The sequence below is a fragment of the Apium graveolens genome, chromosome 3, assembly GCF_009905375.1.
Source record: "Apium graveolens cultivar Ventura chromosome 3, ASM990537v1, whole genome shotgun sequence".
Taxonomy (NCBI): domain Eukaryota; kingdom Viridiplantae; phylum Streptophyta; class Magnoliopsida; order Apiales; family Apiaceae; genus Apium; species Apium graveolens.
This window is the reverse complement of record NC_133649.1, coordinates 64494446-64514295: the sequence shown is the minus strand read 5'-3', so window position 1 is coordinate 64514295 and position 19850 is coordinate 64494446. Positions and strand designations below refer to the sequence as shown.

General features: G+C 33.2%; 1 protein-coding gene across 4 annotated transcripts; it reads right to left on the bottom strand.

Moving 5' to 3' along the window:
• Window positions 1–425: 425 nt before the first annotated feature.
• On the bottom strand, window positions 426–14827 carry LOC141712372 (uncharacterized). Of its 4 annotated transcripts, none has more exons than XM_074515292.1 (14): window positions 14163–14825; window positions 10863–10941; window positions 10727–10783; window positions 8483–8538; window positions 6445–6676; window positions 5295–5380; window positions 4957–5047; window positions 4730–4804; window positions 4486–4569; window positions 4009–4073; window positions 3754–3916; window positions 3512–3600; window positions 2574–2688; window positions 426–752 (listed from the first exon to the last, which is right to left on the bottom strand). In XM_074515292.1, the coding sequence occupies exons 1-14, from the start codon at window positions 14678–14680 to the stop codon at window positions 708–710; spliced, it is 1755 nt and encodes a 584-aa protein (XP_074371393.1). In that variant the 5' UTR covers window positions 14681–14825; the 3' UTR covers window positions 426–707. The 4 variants fall into 4 exon arrangements, 3 of the variants coding, with proteins under 3 accessions (XP_074371393.1, XP_074371394.1, XP_074371395.1); XM_074515293.1 differs by having other exon boundaries at window positions 4978–5047; XR_012571584.1 differs by lacking the exon at window positions 426–752 and adding an exon at window positions 2827–2987 and having other exon boundaries at window positions 14163–14827.
• Between the last annotated feature and the right edge of the window lie 5023 nt (window positions 14828–19850).

Below are 19850 nucleotides of genomic sequence, written 5' to 3'. Positions count from 1 at the left end.
AAAAAAAATATTTTAAGAGATAAGAAAACTGATGTGAATAACTTCGAAATTTAAATTTAAGTAAACTACTTCATTAACCATTTAAACTTTTTCTTTTACATTTCCAACACCCATTACAATCATTTAAACTTTTTTGAAATAATCTTGTACAGCGCCATTACTTTCTTCAACAAATATTATTGTCTTTCTTTTCTACATATTTAAAATTTGAGTGCCGTTTGGATAACCTAATAGTATAACATTTATAAATTTAAATATACAAGGATACCACTCCTAAATCAGAAATACAAAATGACACCGCCAAGAAAAATAAAAAACGTAAAGACAAAAAAAATTCTTTAAAGAAATTTTGATTGGTTCATTCGAATATGTATCCAGCTTTAGGCAACTTTTCATCGTATATAATTTGCTTTCAAAAAGAAGCATTCACACTAGAGATAGTCTATGATCTCCTTTTTTTTCCAATAATAAGGCTTTTTTTCACAGCACACTTTCAATCAATCAAATCACTGTGTCCATCTCACAGTATAACATCCAACCTGAATTACATTAAAGCACAATATCTTAAATTCACAGCAATTACCCACCTGGGGTAAACAAGAATCACTGTATCAGCAATCTGAACTAGTATCTAGTTGCATGAAAAATAGACATTACACAGCTTCAAATATCCTGGATCTGACTTGTTTCAAATCAAAGGCAATGACTTAATGAACTGCACCTTTAAATTTGGCATCATACTCGTAAGGTTGCTGCATAAACAAATGACGAGGTTGTGAGTCTGCCCAAAAAATGAAATTACAAGGCAATGACACTAATGATCAAGTTAACAAGCAAACTCGGAGTTTAAATCCAATTACACAAAATAAATAAAAAATGTTTTTGCAGGAGGAAATTTTGGCAGGTAAAAAATGATTTTACACAAAATAAATAAAAAATGTATTTTGATCCTGCCAAAGGGCACATCAGATTATATCTACTACCAACCTACAAGAATGTGTAATATAAATTAACTCAAATAGTAGGATCAAAATCCAAACCAAGAATTATCTGAGATTAAACTATTTTGACTGAAACTTGACTACTTAGGTAAACAGGGGCAACTTGTTTGTTCAACTTTCAACAATCTGATGAGGGGATCTATTTCCTTTTAGTTTTTGCTAATTAATTGTGCAACTTTAAAAGATAAAATAAGCTTAATTAGAAGATATTCTACTCAAACCACAACTACACGGGAAAGCAGGACATATTCTAATGATACATGTAGTGCCTGTTTGGTACCACCTCCGTTGTTCATATATAGGTGGAAAGCCCATTACCATTCTAGCATGACTGTTTGGCGGACTAGAAAAAATGATCATATAGGACCATATATGAGGAAAATGAGAAAGTTGGGTTTTTTGCTTTTTCATTCTCATTTTCAATTTGTCTTGTTCTCTGCCTTACTTCTTCAATTTATATTGCTTTGTTATTTATATTTGAGTTTTCCTATTTTCAAATTTCATCCTTTTAATTCTCTATTTGTGTATTAAAATTATTATGTTTAATCATCTACTTTCTAATAAATAATTATAATATATAAGTTATGATTTACTAAACACACTACCAACTTATAACTAAAATATTTATCATATTTGAATTTTATTTTTTTAAAATATTTTAATTATCTATATCATTTATTAATAAGCGAAACTATATTAGTAGTACAAATTAAATAATCCGTTTAAGTAACTGGAATCTCTATTTTAATAAAAATTCGATAATTTTCTCCCGATGTAATTATCTTTTTTAAATTTTTTCTCTTTTTTATTTTATATTCATTTATCAAAATTATTAATTCATGTAATTTGTATTTATATTTAATTTTATTTCAAAAAAATACTTACCTTATAATTTATAATTTATCAAACACATTATTAACTTATTAGTTAAAATTATCCAAACACCTAAATAACTTATAATTTACGATGTTCATATCACTTATATGACACTTTACAACTTTAAGTCATAAGTTACATTTTTTAAGAAACCCCAAACGGACCCGTAGTCTGCTATCATGCAACACTACCAGTCAAATACTGAAATTAAGAGCATAATTAAACTGGTACAATTTAAATACAAGGATACTATGATAGGATTAACGCCATGTGCCCAAGAGCAAGTCTATAGCTATTGCTATAATTTGAGACCAAAAGGTGCATTTTGGTGCTAAAATAGGATTTCAACTCCAGTTCTAGTTCTATTTTACAACCAAATATTTCCACATTTAGTGAGTTTTGTCTCTCTTATAAAATTTCATTTAAAGCAAACCAACATACATATTATTTCTAGTTATTTAATGTGACTAGGATAGCTATAGCTATTTTTAGTCCTAAATATAGGATCAACTAGCTATTTATGCATTTATAAGACCAAGTACAGCTATGCATTGGAGTGGATTTTTTTTCATTTTGGTTCTATATTATAGCTATAAGACCAACTATAGCTATGCATTGGACTTTCTCTAGAAGTGTGACTACTAATGAGAGTAAATACTGTATTTAAAAAAAAAAATCCAACAATTGAATATTTACCAGAAAGATGGCAGAAATTGATCTCCGAGCAAACCATCTCCTGTGCATAGCTTGTTGAGCACGTGATGCTCCTTCAACAGTGTCAAACCTCAGATACACATAGCCAGCACTGTTCCTGTAAACCCAGAAGCATATTGTCAATGGACAGAGAATAGAATGGCCCAAATGACTGTATACAACAAGAGATAAAACTTGCAACCAAAGCAGATACAAGCGAGGCTTATATAAAGCTAATCTTCCAGTACCTACTTACAAATGAGTTGGTGAAAGGTCAATTCTACCGCATTTATCTCACTTCCATCGGGAAAATGATTAAGGTGCGCGGGGGACCACTCTTTAGGCTGATCAGTTATTAGCATTTGCATTATTCTTGCTTAAATTCCAAGTAAATTTCCCCGAACATCTTATGATTATCTGGTTCGATATTTTACAAATATCAGAAGATCGGCTATCCATAGTTTATATTTGCTTGAGCTATCTAAAATTATTCTATATCTCAATTAGCCAAGTTTATGTTCTCCTCCTAAATTTAATATGATTACACATCGACGACATAGAGAAAAAAAACACAGAAGAATAGATCGTATGTCAACAATGTTGCACTGTGTGACACATGTACAACAGATATGTGAAACATAAGTGATCAATTTGACACTCATATGCTTAGAGGCGATAGCTAAAGCTGAATTCCTTGATACTTGGACCTTCTTTTCGACTTCAAGTAATTATTTTATACCTTTCAAGGAATTATATACAAAATCTTTATATAACACTCTTCTTAAAAGTACTTTCAAAATATTAAGAGAAAAATAACTGAAAGCTACACACACAAGTTATTTGAATCTTTTAATTTGTAACAAATAAACACATGAATGAAGGTTACACATGATATCGGGCCGGTACAACAATTCAAATGTAGCACGTAGTGAAACACTTACTTGTCCACATGAATATGCTTTACATGTCCATAATTAGAGCATTCTTCATGAACATCATCTTTAATGTCCATATCAAACTCTGGATCCTCCTGTCCACCATTTTTGCAAAAATTTATTATCAATAGATGCAAAAGACCACACCATAACACACAAACTCATATATGTGTGCCTCTAGGCATCAGGGCACAAACACATACGTATCATGCAAGTCTGAAGGAAAAACGGTAAGAAATCAAAAATACCTCGGTTGCAGGATCAAACATATTCTTTAAGAGTAAACACTCGCTTGGAATTCCAATAGGTTCTGCTATCAAAGGAAGCATAGGAAGTGCAGCCCCATTAATAGGCACGCTGATGGACTGCTGAACTGGAGCAGAACCATGAACTACAGGAGCTCCTGCAAAACTGATAAAATAATCAAAGTTAGCTTTGTCATATATTTCAACCAGTACAAGTGTACAACAGTATATGCTAAATATAGCGTAACTTTAACTAACCTTGTAGCGGTACCACTGCGGTCCAACTTCTGCATTAACAATGCTCTTGATTGAGCATTTAAAGCCTGTACACGATATACCCAAGATCAGCAAAATAATGATAAAACATTGTGGAGCGAGCATTGTTTGACTTTTCTTACTGATATACGATTCTGTACACGAATTTTTTTTGTTCCTTATTACATTTACCTCGTGAAAGAATTTCTCCGGTCCGAACAAAAAATTATCACAAACATGAAACAATAAACAATAGGAATATATGATCTTCCCTAGGTGTCTGGACAATGCTGCCAGTTTAAAATATATGCCATGAGCAACAAATGTATCTGTAAGTTGAACTACATGGTATCAAATGTCCGGTTCAAATAACATCTTAATGATATAAGCCTACAAGACATTTTTTGACATATATATATATATATTGCTACCACTATAAAATATGAATATACGTTCAGCAAGAGAACTGAAACAACTTACCAAACCACCTCCATCATCGTCATCAAAGTCCGCAGCTTTAGCACCTGTATCTTGTGCACTCACATGATCTGTAACTGATGAAACCTAGGGGACAGGAAAAAATATCATATTAAACTAATTGTCAAACAGAATCACAGTTCCCAACATACAAAACAAAACAAATAGTTGGACGGCTAATGACTCGGTATAATATCTCAAGATATATGCATATACTCTGAACTAGTAAGTACCATTATGTGAATACCTTAATAGTCCGACCAGCAATCTCTAACTTCCCATTCAAACTTTGCGCTGCTTTTGCATGTTCAAGTTGCAGAAACTAGAAGAAGTCATAAAAAATAGTCAGAAAGATGACGAGGAAAATCTAATTATAATTAGATCAAATTATTTGGTCTAATTATAAAAATAGTACATGTAAAATAGTCTTACTAACTGAAGACTAGTCTAAAGATAAACAACTCATATAAATACCGACTTGAATAAACCCGAAACCTTTGCATTGTCCTGACTCCGGGTCTGTAGGTAATTGCACAAGCTCCACAGGACCAAAAGCTTCAAATATCTGGAATCCAGGGGAAAAAAATTAAATGCAAAACCTGATAGCAGACTTTATTCTTAGGCTACTTTTCCACCTCGACAATAATTACAGCACTGTCACCGATTCGTTCTATATTTTAATAGTAACTCCATGATAAGTTGTGTGTTGGGCATTGCTGCCATAAGCAGTGTTAAGACTTTCCACGCAGCATGGCCAGAATAAAAACAATAAGATGAAAAAAAAAGAGACTCCGTGATGGAAGAGTAACAACCTTGCCAAAAGAAGTTGATCTTTGTTATACCAAGCTTGACATGCTAAGGTTAGGTTCTGTTTACTAATAACCGGATTAAGCACAACCTGGGAAAGACTGAAAAAGTGACCTCAGTGTCATCAAGAAATTGATTGAGACCAAAATAATTCAATGGGGGTTGAAACTGAAGTTTTATAGAATAATTTATTCACGACCCCAAAGTTTGATAGCAAATGTTAGATTAAAATTAGGAGGAAATGAGAGGATAGGGGTAGGAGATGAGAGAGATGTGGCCAAAACAGAACTGTTGAGGCTGGAGAACTGGTCTTTGTTGAAGCGTGAGCGCTTGATGTCATGATTACAGATGTACCTCTGATACCAAAAAGGCTCTAAGTTTCTAAATGTAATTCATATATAAAAATTATTAAGGATATATTAATATCTAAAGTCTGTTGTAAAAAAACAAATTTACTACTAAAATGATAGAGTAACAAATTATATATTTCAAAAAATCACATTACGATGAGAACATTTGAGATTTTTATGGACGTTTCTTGAATTGGAACTTAAAATATGGATATACAATGTGGAAATGCATTGTGTGTATATCATTGATTTATTGCTTATAAATATCTAATTTGACATCAAATTTGACAGGTCAGCATGTTTGCATATATGTAACCTTATGACTCGACTTTGATCGTGATTCATTAGCACCATCCTCATAAGGATCGTTGACTAGGTGACTCTAAGCCAGACTTCCTTTTGGCTATCGGATGTAGGAAAGGGATGCATTCTAAGTTCTAACTAAATAATAACATTGGACACATAACAAGCTACAAAGAGAAGTAGCATTTGACCTGACGATGCTGTGCAGTATAGGTATGTACAGAAAGACGGTTCCATACTTCAGACTTCAGAGATCTTAAACAAAAGGAAATAAAAAACAAACACGTGCAATACAGTCCTATCTTAAAAAATCTACATCTGTTTCAATATTATCTTCGTTCCATCTTCACATTGATAAAGGTTTCTGATGCAACATCTGACCGAACTTTGAACTTATTAATGTGTATAAAATACTAAACTATAAATTGCTTCCTACCATGATGGTGTAAAAGCATTAAAAAGCATCTGGAAAATAATAAAAACGTAAGTTTTTCGATTCTACCTGTTTAAGCTGAAATTCAGTCATATTGAAATGTAAATTGCCCACATATAACTTTCTATCAGCTGCCCCATAAGGACCTAAAAGACCCCCAGTACCACCAGATGACGCATTAGATTGAACAAGGTTCTTCTCGGCCTCTGAAGGCTTAACCATTACTGGCTGACCGAGCAGTAGGTGACCAGAGAGAGCAATCGCCATCGGCACAGACATTGCATCATAAAATTCAATATACCTACAAAGTCATCAGCACACATCATAACTGAGCAGTTCTACCAAGAGAAAGTGGTATGCATTTTCTAAATATGCATGCAGGCTGCAGCAAAGATCAAAAACAGAGAACTGCAACTAGGAACTTTTACTTTTTTGTCAGGTGCAAATAGGAAAATTAAGCACAAGAGTTCCTGTTGTACAAAATTTCAGTTTACTACGAAACACAATTGATTAACATAAGAGAGCAGTTTCCAATCTCACCATCTTTATTATGTAAACACGCGTTTTCGGTTTTTATGCCCATTTTCCTACTACAGCTGAATAATGATGCTTATTCAATGTAATTGTCAATTAAAAAAATTCTGTGAAAACTAAGGAACCTCGACATGCTCTCCGTTCCACACAATGCAACTTGTCTCTTCTCATAAGTCGGAGATACTTTTGGATCCCCCACAACTGTATAAAGAAATGTAAAAACACTGTATCCTTGATTTCTAGGCTTTGGGGGGAAATAGGATGTTTCTATAAATACCTTTAGTCTATGCGATTTTTCAAATAATAATTCAATATATATATTTAGGCATATGAAATGGAAATTATTCCACCATCTCTCGCTCTAATCATATTCTATAACAGGTCTCTGATTCTCATCTCAATTATATCTAGTCTCAGTCTATCTTCTATCTCCCTCTTATCATGTCACAAACACAACTCTTTATCTCAAATTTTCAATTGACTCAACAGTTGTTCCTAACAGAAAACTGCATGGTAATCTATTGATTATCACAGATCCTCGAGTTCATTCATTATACATGCACGAACAGTCGAACACACTCCGTCCAATAGATTTATTATATTTTATTTCAAAGAGAGCGCTCACATAGGTTATACAGCCACAAGGGGCATCCTATCTAGACCCACCAAGGGCGAACCCAATCCAAAAGTCCGGATTGCACTACAGCACCTAGCACTGTGGGAACTAGCTGCTCGAGTCGCAACATATCAATCCATTTGTTAATTGATACTAGTAGAGCTTTAACTTATTTCGCTCAAGCTCATTGCATCTACTTGAAGGCTCTACCTGTCTATCTTTTTGTATATCAAATTTTAATTCTGTAATATATACCAGTACTCATCAATTTGGGTTGGATAGGTTCAATTAACAGAGACCGTTACATTCACTGGGCCTTTGACAGTTCGGCCAAAAACTAGGTACTGATCTGAAGAAGCAGAGGTACAAACACGTGCTTAGCTCCTTTGCAGTCATGTGAGCTCAGATTTGCAATTTTGCATGTTTATGAAAGGATCAAGCTTTGAGGACATCTATCAGACGTTTGGCTCAAATTGAAGTAGCAACCACCTCGAATGGTACAACTTGACATACGGAGATCTACTTATGTTCTGCAAATTGCTAACCATACACTGCAAACAAACTTGTAGAGATCACTTCAATCTATGGTAGCTGTGATTATGTGACACATTCATCATGCATTTGTGTCCCATTAGGAACCATTTACAAAGAAAGTGAAAGTGTTGATATTATGAAACACCACGCAGCCACAGACAAGGTAATCTAGTGTCTCCTTAAATTTATAATGCCTATGAAGATACCACCAGGACCTTAACAAAGGCAGATAAATGCAGTATATAGCTGCCTGCACAGGTCATAACTTGCTTGTAATGAAATTCTAATAATTTGAAGAACTAAACACATAATGCAAACTCCGTATCACACCATAAACTGCTTCTTAGACAAGTAATTAAAAATCACATATGTGTATCTAATCCTGGCAGTATCTAACAAAAATCTAAACAATTAGACACGTACCCAACTCCTTTTGATCGCCTCGAATTTCGGTCCATGATCAGTCGAACATCCCTGACCTGGAGTTTATAAAACAAGCTTATCAATAGAATACTAAAAATATTGTGGAAGTAGGTATCAAACAGTTTATACCCATTTGACAATTGACACAACAAAACAAAATCTTCAGGATTGCAAGGATATTTTATTTCAGATATAAAACAGGTCAGACTTTAGAGACAACAAATACGTAGTACTAGTACGATGTAAAGAAGAGGGGACATTTTTAACTGGAACTAATTGTGTATATTAAGGGAAAAACATATCATTTCTATCCAATTTTCAAATAAAAAATAAAATTAATATATATATAATTCCTGAAGTAACCCATGTGTACAAATGACCAACTCTGCCATTGAGTTAAGTCTAACCGTAGTGAGTTAAGTCTAACCGTAGTTAATTTTAATTACAATCAAGGTCAAAAATGTCTTTTCCACATTTATTTTCCACTCTCCACTCATTCTCCCTCTACCAAATTTTTTATTTATCCCTCCACTCATTTTCTCTCTTCTCCATTTCTCTCCAATTCTCCAATCCAGCTCTCTACTCATTCACTCTCTTTCCATTTTTTAATCACTCATCCACTCATTTCCTCTCTTTTTCATTTATTAATCACCCCTCCGCTTATTCTCTCTATTTCCCATTTCTTAATTACTCTCCGTCCACTTATTTTTCTCTTCCTCAGTTAATTAACATTCAATTAATCTATTTGTTCTCCATATCCCACTTATCCACCAACTCAATAACTTCTCTTTTTTTGAATCATCTTCCACCAGTCTTCAACCTTTCGCATGTCTAATTATTTTTTCTTAATTATCAATTAATTCCAACATTAATATTTAATCAAAATACATGTACCCACCTCTTTGAAATTATCATTGTTCTAAAAATTGTCTGATTAATAGAAAATCAGGTCAAAGAGCGATAATCAGTCAAAAGGAGAGTGACACGGGATTAAAGAGTCGAATCGGGTCAAAATTGAATCGGTCAAAATTCAAAATTTAAAAGAATATTTTTATAAAAAAATAATTAAAAAACGTTTTAATAATCAATATAAACTTATTTTTTACAATTGTTGACTCATTTCTTGAGGGCTATAAAAATATATATTAGCAGTGACTTAATGTATAATCGTAGTGCACAGGCAAAAACTACATAAATATCACTACATGAAATAATAATATGTGGATTTTTGTAAATCTTATGCTTAAATACTAATATTAAACTAATATATACAGTTTTTAAAAAAAAATCTTATGAAAATTTGATAAAGTTTATGAGAACTGTATATTATTATCGATTGCAATAAATTATGCTTTCGATTAATTCTTCAATCAATCAATCTGATTAATCATTGATTGTCATAACTATACTGACTAATGCCAATTTCTATCATTTAGAATACTTTCAATTACCAACCATACCAATTTTACATACACTTTATAAATAATTTTATTATATTAAAATCTTTGTTTTTAAATTTTAAAAATTTAGGTTTGTAAGAAAAAGCTTAAATACAAAAGACCATTAAAGTTATTTTAACAAAAATATTGACTATCAAAATTTAGAAATGTCAAATTCACTAAATGAAATATCAATCATATACACCACGGGCTATCTTCTTCAGTAAAGCAACCAGAAATTTGAAAAGTGAACCGCAATGGGGTAATAACTTATTTTACACTCATTTTATTTTTATTTTTTTAAAATAATTTTCATTAATGTCATTATCAATAATTCATCAAAATACATATATTTGGTTTCTCAATTACCAGCTATATGTTTCAGTCAAATCTAAGTTAATTGTTGTTATAACGCTTATTATTGATATAATTTAGGATAATTTTATAAATCTTGATTTTTTTAGTGAAAAACTAAAATGATAATGTATGATAAGTATGCTCTATTATATTTAATGATTTCTAAGTATCTATTTAACATTAAAATATAAATATTAATTTGAAAATATTCAATATAATTTCAAACAATAAGATTAATCTGATTATATAAATATTTAAATACAAAAATTTAGTATTAATAAAATTTATTGTATAGTATATGTAATACAGGCATAATGCTTGTTCTATCACAAATTATTACCAATTACAATGACCGCATAACTACTAGGCCAAAAAGCAGCACAGTAAAATCATAAGTACACAGGCAAAAAGTACGTTCAGTATTAATTAAGTAAATAAAGCTACTTACCTTCCCTGCTTTGGAAAAAAACTCATAAACATCTCTTTCAGTTGCCTTGAGGGGCATCTGCAAACAAAGTACCGAAACAGCCAAAGGTAAACATCAGAAAGTGATCAAAGGACAAATACCAGTACCTGGAACTAACCTGGTAAGAAAAAACTGTTCTCTGATCTCTTTCTGGATCAGCTTCAAGCTCAGCCGCTTCTTTTTTATCTCTTAATTTCCTGCAACGAAACAAACTTGAACCATAACAAGGGAGCAAACAAGAGATATAAATAATATACCAAAATCCTCCATGGATTTGACAAGAATGGGCTCAAGGAGCCTGAAAAAGTCAGATGCCCCATCAGAAACTAGACTTCAGAGTCTTCTGTAGCACACAAACATGCTTCTATTAAAAAAAATAGATTTCAATACCTTATATAACAAGTATACCTTTTTTAAGACACAGCAGTAATTGACAACTAAGCAAATAACTGATCAATAAAAAAATGAACTTAACCAACTCAGAGGACTCTCTACCATTGTGCTGATTTTTTAGAATTTCAACAAAAGCAACTATTCCATCACCTATATAGTCAAATCCCGTAAGCAAATGTTTCACACACAAATTCTATGAACATCTCATTCAACTTTTCAGTTTTAGAAGGCAGGACTAAGAAGAAAGTAGAACTGACACATCATCGGTTATACATAATGTAGGAGTGCTTTGAAATATTCAAAGAGGTCAATCTTGAAGAAGTGAAAGCAGAGGAAATGGTTTACAACAATGATACCTTTATTGCAGAAGCTAGAAAATGTGTACTATAAATCATACTGTTCACCTTTTTTTGTGTAAGGAGGCTAAGCTTACATAAGAAAAAAAAAAGGGTAAGAAGGTTGTGTTTTTTTAAAAAAAATTACAAAGGTCAATCACAAAAACATTGATACTTGCGCAAACATGACTCCAGTAAGGCCTGAACATCGACCTCTTATTACCAGGAGAGGAGGGACATAAGTAGCTTCCTCAAACATAATTGCAAATAATGTAAATTGTCACTTGTATTAGTTTTTAGAATTATTGAGAATTGCTTATTTGACATTAAATATATCTATTTCTTTGATCAGCTAAGAGGTGTAGATATCGCGTCTAGATAAGATGAAAACATTCTCAAATAACTACGCACAGTTCCGTAGCAAAATAGCCCCAAAAACAAAGTATTAGTAGCATTAGTCTTCATAGTGAACAAAAACTTGATAGATTGATACAGCCGCACCACATGCGTTGCCAACCTATAAATTGAATACATCATTAGTTAAAATCTTACCTCAAATTTAAGTAACCCCAGTAGAAACTTTAGAACAGTTAAAAGTGTGCTAAATCTAAAGGCCAAAGAGAATCACAACCGACCTTACAAACTCAATTTGTGGAAAGGCACATTCTGCATTGAAGCCTTATAGAAGTTTCCGCAATGTTAGCCCATTGGAAAGTGCATACAATCAATCTACGATTTTAATCCAAGTTAGCATTTACATACTTAACGCATATACTCTCACTTTCTTACAATGACACTTTTAATTATTTGTCTTTCATAAGCGGGGAGGTGCATACCCCCATTATACCATATTATCACTAATATAACTAATATACTGTGTGACATGTGGAATATTAATAACTAGAAGTGCCTTTTTACTAAAACTAAGGCCTTGGACTAAGTTTAATTTTAAGATAAAGCTGTTCTAATAAGTCAGCAATTTTGTAATATAAAGGAACACCGGAAACACCTAACCCTAATTGGAGTGTCCACAATTTTCCTTCCACTTTTCTAGCCAGCACAAGTTTAAACATTCAACTAATAAGTTATAAATCCCTAATATTAACTTACAATCATAACTTCAGGTGAATTACCAAACTGCCAATAGCTGACAAAATTCATATACATCATGGGTTAATAGGCATATTCATCACTATACTCGTTAAAAACTTTCAAGTGGGTCACTAAGTTAAAAAACCTTACAATTGCATCACTGAACAGCTAGTACCTATCAATTACATCATTGTACTTGCAAATAATTGTGAGTGACATTAAAATTCTTAGACTTTTGACGGAGAGCCGTTAATATTTGCCACATAAGTAGCCAAGCAGGCAGGCATTCACAGCACCAAGACCCAAAAAGAAGTGAAAAAATGCTAATGAACTTTATTTTAATATTTATGTTAGTGTTTTTTATTGAAATGTCTATGCTAGAACAAGACAATATGACCTAATATTTTGTGACTTTAAATCTTTTGTGATTTGTTCAATGTCTTGAATGGGGGCTTTAAATATTATTATTTTTTATCATTATTTTTTATTCAGTAAGACCTTTAAATATTACTTTAAATGTTTATCATATGTGAATAACAAGAAGCAAAAATGAAGAATATGCGCCTGTATTGGAAAACCCAAAAATGAAGAAAAAGGTTTTTTCATTTTATTGGATACTTTGCCATTTAATCACTCCAAGTCAGCAAACTGTCAAAAATTGTAACGGGACTGACGGACATGACTAGCTTGAAAGTTTTAAGTTGTTCAGTGATGCGATTGTAAGCTTTTTTAACTTAGTGACTCACTTGAAAGTTTTTAACGAGTACAGTGATGAATATGCCTATTAACCCTATACATCGGGTTAATAGGCATATTCATCACTATACTCGTTAAAAACTTTCAAGTGGGTCACTAAGTTAAAAAACCTTACAATTGCATCACTGAACAGCTAGTACCTATCAATTACATCATTGTACTTGCAAATAATTGTGAGTGACATTAAAATTCTTAGACTTTTGACGGAGAGCCGTTAATATTTGCCACATAAGTAGCCAAGCAGGCAGGCATTCACAGCACCAAGACCCAAAAAGAAGTGAAAAAATGCTAATGAACTTTATTTTAATATTTATGTTAGTGTTTTTTATTGAAATGTCTATGCTAGAACAAGACAATATGACCTAATATTTTGTGACTTTAAATCTTTTGTGATTTGTTCAATGTCTTGAATGGGGGCTTTAAATATTATTATTTTTTATCATTATTTTTTATTCAGTAAGACCTTTAAATATTACTTTAAATGTTTATCATATGTGAATAACAAGAAGCAAAAATGAAGAATATGCGCCTGTATTGGAAAACCCAAAAATGAAGAAAAAGGTTTTTTCATTTTATTGGATACTTTGCCATTTAATCACTCCAAGTCAGCAAACTGTCAAAAATTGTAACGGGACTGACGGACATGACTAGCTTGAAAGTTTTAAGTTGTTCAGTGATGCGATTGTAAGCTTTTTTAACTTAGTGACTCACTTGAAAGTTTTTAACGAGTACAGTGATGAATATGCCTATTAACCCTATACATCATAAAGCACAAACAATATAACTAAACAGAATAGAATATGAGCACCGCATAAATGCGGCAAAAATAAATGAATGTCCACCTGCTTTCCCGCAGCTCTTTCCTTTCTCTTTCTCTTATCAATTCCTTCTCCCGTTCCAGCTCCCGTTCAATTCTCGATCGACTCCTACTTCTCCTCGATCTCGACCGCTCCCTCTCTCTTTCCTTAGACCTTTCTCTCTCCATATCCTTAGACCTCCTCTCTCTATCTCTCTCCTTCTCCCTCTCTCTTTCTCTATCACCATCTCTACTACTCCGACGTCGCTCACTCTCTCCCTCCTCGTCTCTCTCGCTCCTATGCCGCGACCTCTTTCTTTCTCTATCTCTCTCCCTATCTCTATCTCGCTCGTCGCGCTTTCTCTCTCCGCCATTCTCATCATCTCGGAGATATTTCTTACTCTTGCGATCCTCTTCTCGATCATCGTCAATGTCGTACTTCTCTCGCCGCCGGTAACTTTTCTCGGCCTTGTCGGTTTCAACGACGTCGCCTTTGGTATTGGTAATTGATGCGTCAGGCTCGACGACTGTCTTCTCGAGATACTCGTACTCGTCGAAATCCATGCGAATGTAAAAGTTTGATAAACCCTAGGTTTGGACCAGAGATGAATATCAGTTGGGAAGCAAAAGAGAGGGGGAAGTGTGAGGCCGAGGTGAAAAACAATACGGACAAATCCGTAAACCCGACTCAACTCGTTCCTTGGGCACGTTTAATTGGGTTTATTTGTTATCTGACCCACAATTTTAACCCCTGCCGAGTTTTAAAATAGAAAGAAAGTAAGTGAAGATCACGTAAATTAGTTTTAATTTCCTTCGTAATTGTGTACCCAAGTTTTTGAAAGTAGTGAACACAATTGTTAATAAATATAAATTTGATAATTTTTTACTCCATAACTTTCACTTCAGAAATGAGATAAAAGTACTTTAACTCCTAAACACTTTATTTCTTCCCATTAAAAAACTCAGTAGCAATCCCTAAGTCTTACCCAACTCAATATAACCTAATTACAATTATAGTACTAGGCCCTTAAGCATTTCAAATGGATAAAAACCATTAAAAATGTGTCAAATATATCATAAATAAATATTATAGAGATTATGTAAAAATTAACTTACTTCCATAGTGCATTCCTGTTAGCCAAAATTTAGCCAACCTCCCTATATTGGCTATATTTTTCGAACATGTAAAGATCTATAGTTAAATTACACATAATCTACTTATCATATCGAAATTATGCATTCTATTTATAATAACTTAAAATGATAAAAATATATTATTTAAAATATATTCAATTATTATAGCCAACTCCACCGGAGTAAGTCAGCTGACGTGTTCGACAAATTTTACATAATCACTCTTTTATGTCATTTTAGTCAACTAATTTAGCCAACACCATTGGATATGCTTTGATTATAAATCTCAAACTATGATGTGTCTATATATATTATACTATATTGCATTATGTTACAATAGACAAAATATTAAAAATTTGGTAGTCGGTCGGTACTTGCTGAAATTAATTAATTACTCTTACTTAATTAATTTATTATCTAACATAGTTATCTTATATAACACAGAGGAGGGGTGAATGCGTTTCTTAGATTTTAATCCTCTTTGAAAGTGTTCTTAATTTGAACAAAGCAAATATAAACTTGTAGAGATAAATTGTTAGACAGTAAACACAGAAGATAATTTATCAAAAAATCACTTGATTGTATTATTCAAATTTGTTTTGCTACAAATCTGTGTTCTTAGAAATAAGAACTCAGCTACAAACCTTGAGAGAGAATACAAGATTTTTCTATATTTATTTTTGTTATTTCTAAACTAAGGACTCATGCATGCTTTATAAACCAACCACCCAGAATTACAAAACTTGCACTAAAATGTACCAACACATTTTCTAAAGCTATCTTGTCTATTTCCTTTTCTGGTGTTAGCAAATATGTGTAGAATCTTGTAGGTTCGTGACCATCCTTTGTCCAGTAAATCTTGGCCCTTGATTTTGTATTCTTCAAGTTACTTTTGTAGACTTTCCAATTCAATGAATGAATTGTTTGTTGACTCATAATCTTGAATCTTGAACTTGTTTATATTCTAAATTTTAGATAGTTTGTTGAGATCTCTTTTTATTCAGTAGAGATGTGACATATCGATGAGTAAAATGATGTATCGATATCTTGAGTTCTCTACATGTGTATTTGACTCATCGAGGTCTCTATTTCTCTACATGTAGAATGACTTGTCGACATCTCCAGTTCTCTATATAGACTTTTGACTTGTCGACATCTTGAGTTCTCTACATGAAAATTTTGACTTGTCGAAATATCTCTAGATCTCTACATAAAAAAATGACTTGTTGATATCTCCGGTTCTCTACATAGACTTTTTGACTTCTTGATATTTGAGGTCTCTACATGTAGAAATGACTTGTCGATATCTCTTGGGACTTCTCTGCAAGTCATTTTGGACTTCTCGACATACTTCTCGATATCCCTTGATCTGTGACTTGTCGATATCTGACTTAGAATATTTTTTCTAGAATAGAATTATTCAATTCCAAGCTGTTACACTTCTCTCTGAGGCATGATCAGGATTAGATCTTCTTTCATAGTTTATTCCTTAGCTTGAAGGCTGCTCACAGAAAAATCCTTCAGTCTATTCTACTAAACATTTTTACCGACTCAAGATATACAATTATAAAATACAGATATAGATTATCATACAACTTATCCTCATGATTGTCAATATGACTTAGTCTTGTTATGTACAAGCATGTCTTACACAACAATCTTCCCCCAATTTGTGAGAAGATTGTTTATCACAAATTCATGCCTAATAACAAGACTAACCCCATGCTAAAATCAAATTACAATAAGACTGACAGATTGACAAAATACAATTTTTGTACATTTTGCAATTACATGAGTACAGAGTTACAAAGCTTATCTAAATTTCTCATAACCAGGTTCTCTTCTAATGAGGTCCTTTAATTTGACTAGTACTTCAAGTTCTTCAATAATCTCAGTCCCTCTTAGAGCTTCCACTAGTTTTAACCATTCAACTAATGAGTAACCATTGAGAAGATGAATCATGTATCTTGAAACTCTGTCTGTCCTAATATTCAAAAAATTGTTCATCTTTAGAAACACTGCACAACCCCCATGCCTTCAGTTCATTAGATCTTTTCTCAAACATCTCAATATCTTTAGCATACTTTCTTTCTCTTTCCTCCCTTTCAGCCTTTTCCCCTGCATGCCTAATATTCCTTTCTCTCAACCTATCAGCCAATATTGCCTTCCTCATCCTTGTACTTGAATTCCTGACATTCATCAAACTAATCACTCTCTCCAATTTTGTAGTTGAAAATATCGCAATTACTTCTCTATTCAGCAAAATGAAGGTGTCATCTTTATAGTAAATTTTGACTTCTCCTAAAGAAACAACACAAACTTTGACTATCTCCTCAGCTAATTGTTGGTGATAATCATCATATATTATGTTCTTAGAAATTGGTAGAAAGTCATCATGATTGAAGCAGTTTCAGATAACACCAACATTAGTTTGAATTTCTTTTGTTTTTCTACATGTTGTCTTTAAGTCAGTTCTAGTTGAAGGTTTGAATGAAGGCGGTTTAGATATTTTCTTGAGAGAGGTTTATCTAGCAGTGATAGGTATATTGAGTATGGAATTAGTAGTTGGCTTGTATAGGTACTTAGGCTTTTGGATTTGGATTGATTGAGTGTTTGTTTGGCTAGGTTTTTGGGTTTGAGTTGGTAGAATTTGTGGAATTTGAATTTCTTGGACTTTATGTTTCTTATCTCCTCCTTCTTCATCCTTCTTTCTCTTCACATCCTCCCTTTCTTTTTTGTCATTCGTCTCTTTCTTCTTGTCATCCACTTTGCTACCATTTGCCTTGCTAAACTGACTTGGATTTGAGCCAGAAGATTTGTGTTCATCTTTCTTCTGCTCATCATCATCCAAGTCATCTTTTGTATTAATTTGAGCTCTTGGCAATATAGTTTCAGCATTCTTTAGATATTTGCCCAGAATTTTAATCATCTCTCCATCTTCAAAAGACTTAATCTTCTTAGTCTTCAAATTTGTCTCTAGTGTCATTATTAGCCTCAAGTTCCCCATGACACAGTGCTATGGAATCTGAAAGTGTTTGCACATTTTAGTAGTTGGACAGATGTAAGCCACTCCATTGTTTGGCCGTAGGTAAGCTTCTGGAAATGCAGCTATTTGACCCTTGTCGAGTTCTGTAAGCAAGAGAGTGTCCTCTGGAATCACCATATTCACCTTGTTGATAAGGATGTCTAGTTCAGATGCTCTTCTTAATTGAAGATAAGATAGAGACACATGCATGCATCTGTCCACACCTTAGTCATTCACATTGACAAATATCCTCTTCTTCTTGAAATTTCCTTTGATCACCATCACCACCCTCAGGAAATTTATGTTCATATCCATAGCCTTCTTGTTTGTGAAGTGATGGTAGTTTAGAGAGACTCTGAGGGCTTCCAGGAGTTCATCAAATTCCTTGTCAAGAAAAAGGCCTTCAGCTGCCTTCATGAGTCTGTCCATACCAACATTATCTTTATTTTGAATTGTAACTTGACTGGATTTTAGCTGAGACTCTATCTCCCCCTTAGGCTTGATAACAGGCACAGTTGTTGGAGGTAGAAGGAGTTGGTTTCTTACAGCTCGAGCTGTTTCCAAAAGGGGTATCTTCATAATAGCTCCCAAAGACACTGAGGTTTGCATTTGTAGACATTTATGGGAGTCTGTTAATGTCTTGATATCCTGTTGTTGACTGGTGACTAGAGAAATGAGCTGTGTGACTTGATTTGAAAGAGAGGTGTTGGATGCTTGAAGATCTGTAACTTGAGCTTGGAGATTTTGGATTTGAAGGTTGGTGGATGTGGAAGGTATAGATTGTGAACTAGATGCAGAGATGGTTCCAAGTGAATTCTAGACAACATTCTTGATCTCCTCCATTACCAAAGCTGATGGTTCATACCTAGCCTTGTACAATTAATCCAGCTTGACCTTGTAGACATTACTTTGAGTGATTTGCTTCTGGATCAACTCATGCAAGGCTATGAAAGAGTCCCTCAACTTGGATATATTTTCTTCAACTATTACAAGAGAGAGAGAGAGAGCTTGAATTCTGTCTGAGAATTTGTTAAATTTAGTCTTCATATCCGAAAAATTTGACATCAGTTTATCAATCCTTTGATTTACCAATTTCTTTACTTCAAGCTGATGTTCATCCAAAGTTTTATCCACTACTCTTCTAATGTGATAAAAGGCTTTTAACTGAGCTTTGTACACTACAATAATGGCATCATAAACTGCTTGAGGAATGAAGACTGTTGTGTATATGTTGTGAACTTGATGATTTCATTAACAAAACACCTTGGTAGATTTTACTTGGTGAATTCTGTAGCACTCGACGGATAAGGATTATAGTCCCGACGGATGACTCAATATAGTCCCGACGGATGATGATTTATTATCCATCGAGTGAGTAGCTTATGTAAAAATAAGTTTGTAGCACATTTCTGCATACACCTTTGTATAGATTCTGTAGTAGCATATAAGTCATGTTGACTTTAACTAGATATGCAGAATAGGTTGATTAATTGTACATATATGATTTCTTGTAATTCTGCATAAATGAAATGAAGTCAAGTGCCAAATAGCTACCGACGGATGATTAACAAAGCC

What these genes read in the sequence shown, in the direction of transcription:
- LOC141712372 (XM_074515292.1), bottom strand. Translation starts at nt 14,680, where the DNA reads ATGGATTTCGACGAGTACGAGTATCTCGAGAAGACAGTCGTCGAGCCT. An exon ending in CTGAATTTCAGCTTAAACAG is followed by an intron (nt 5,381 to 6,444) that starts GTAGAATCGAAA and finishes AGTCTTTCCCAG; the next exon opens with GTTGTGCTTAATCCGGTTAT. An exon ending in TTGCTGGTCGGACTATTAAG is followed by an intron (nt 4,570 to 4,729) that starts GTATTCACATAA and finishes CCTGTCCCCTAG; the next exon opens with GTTTCATCAGTTACAGATCA.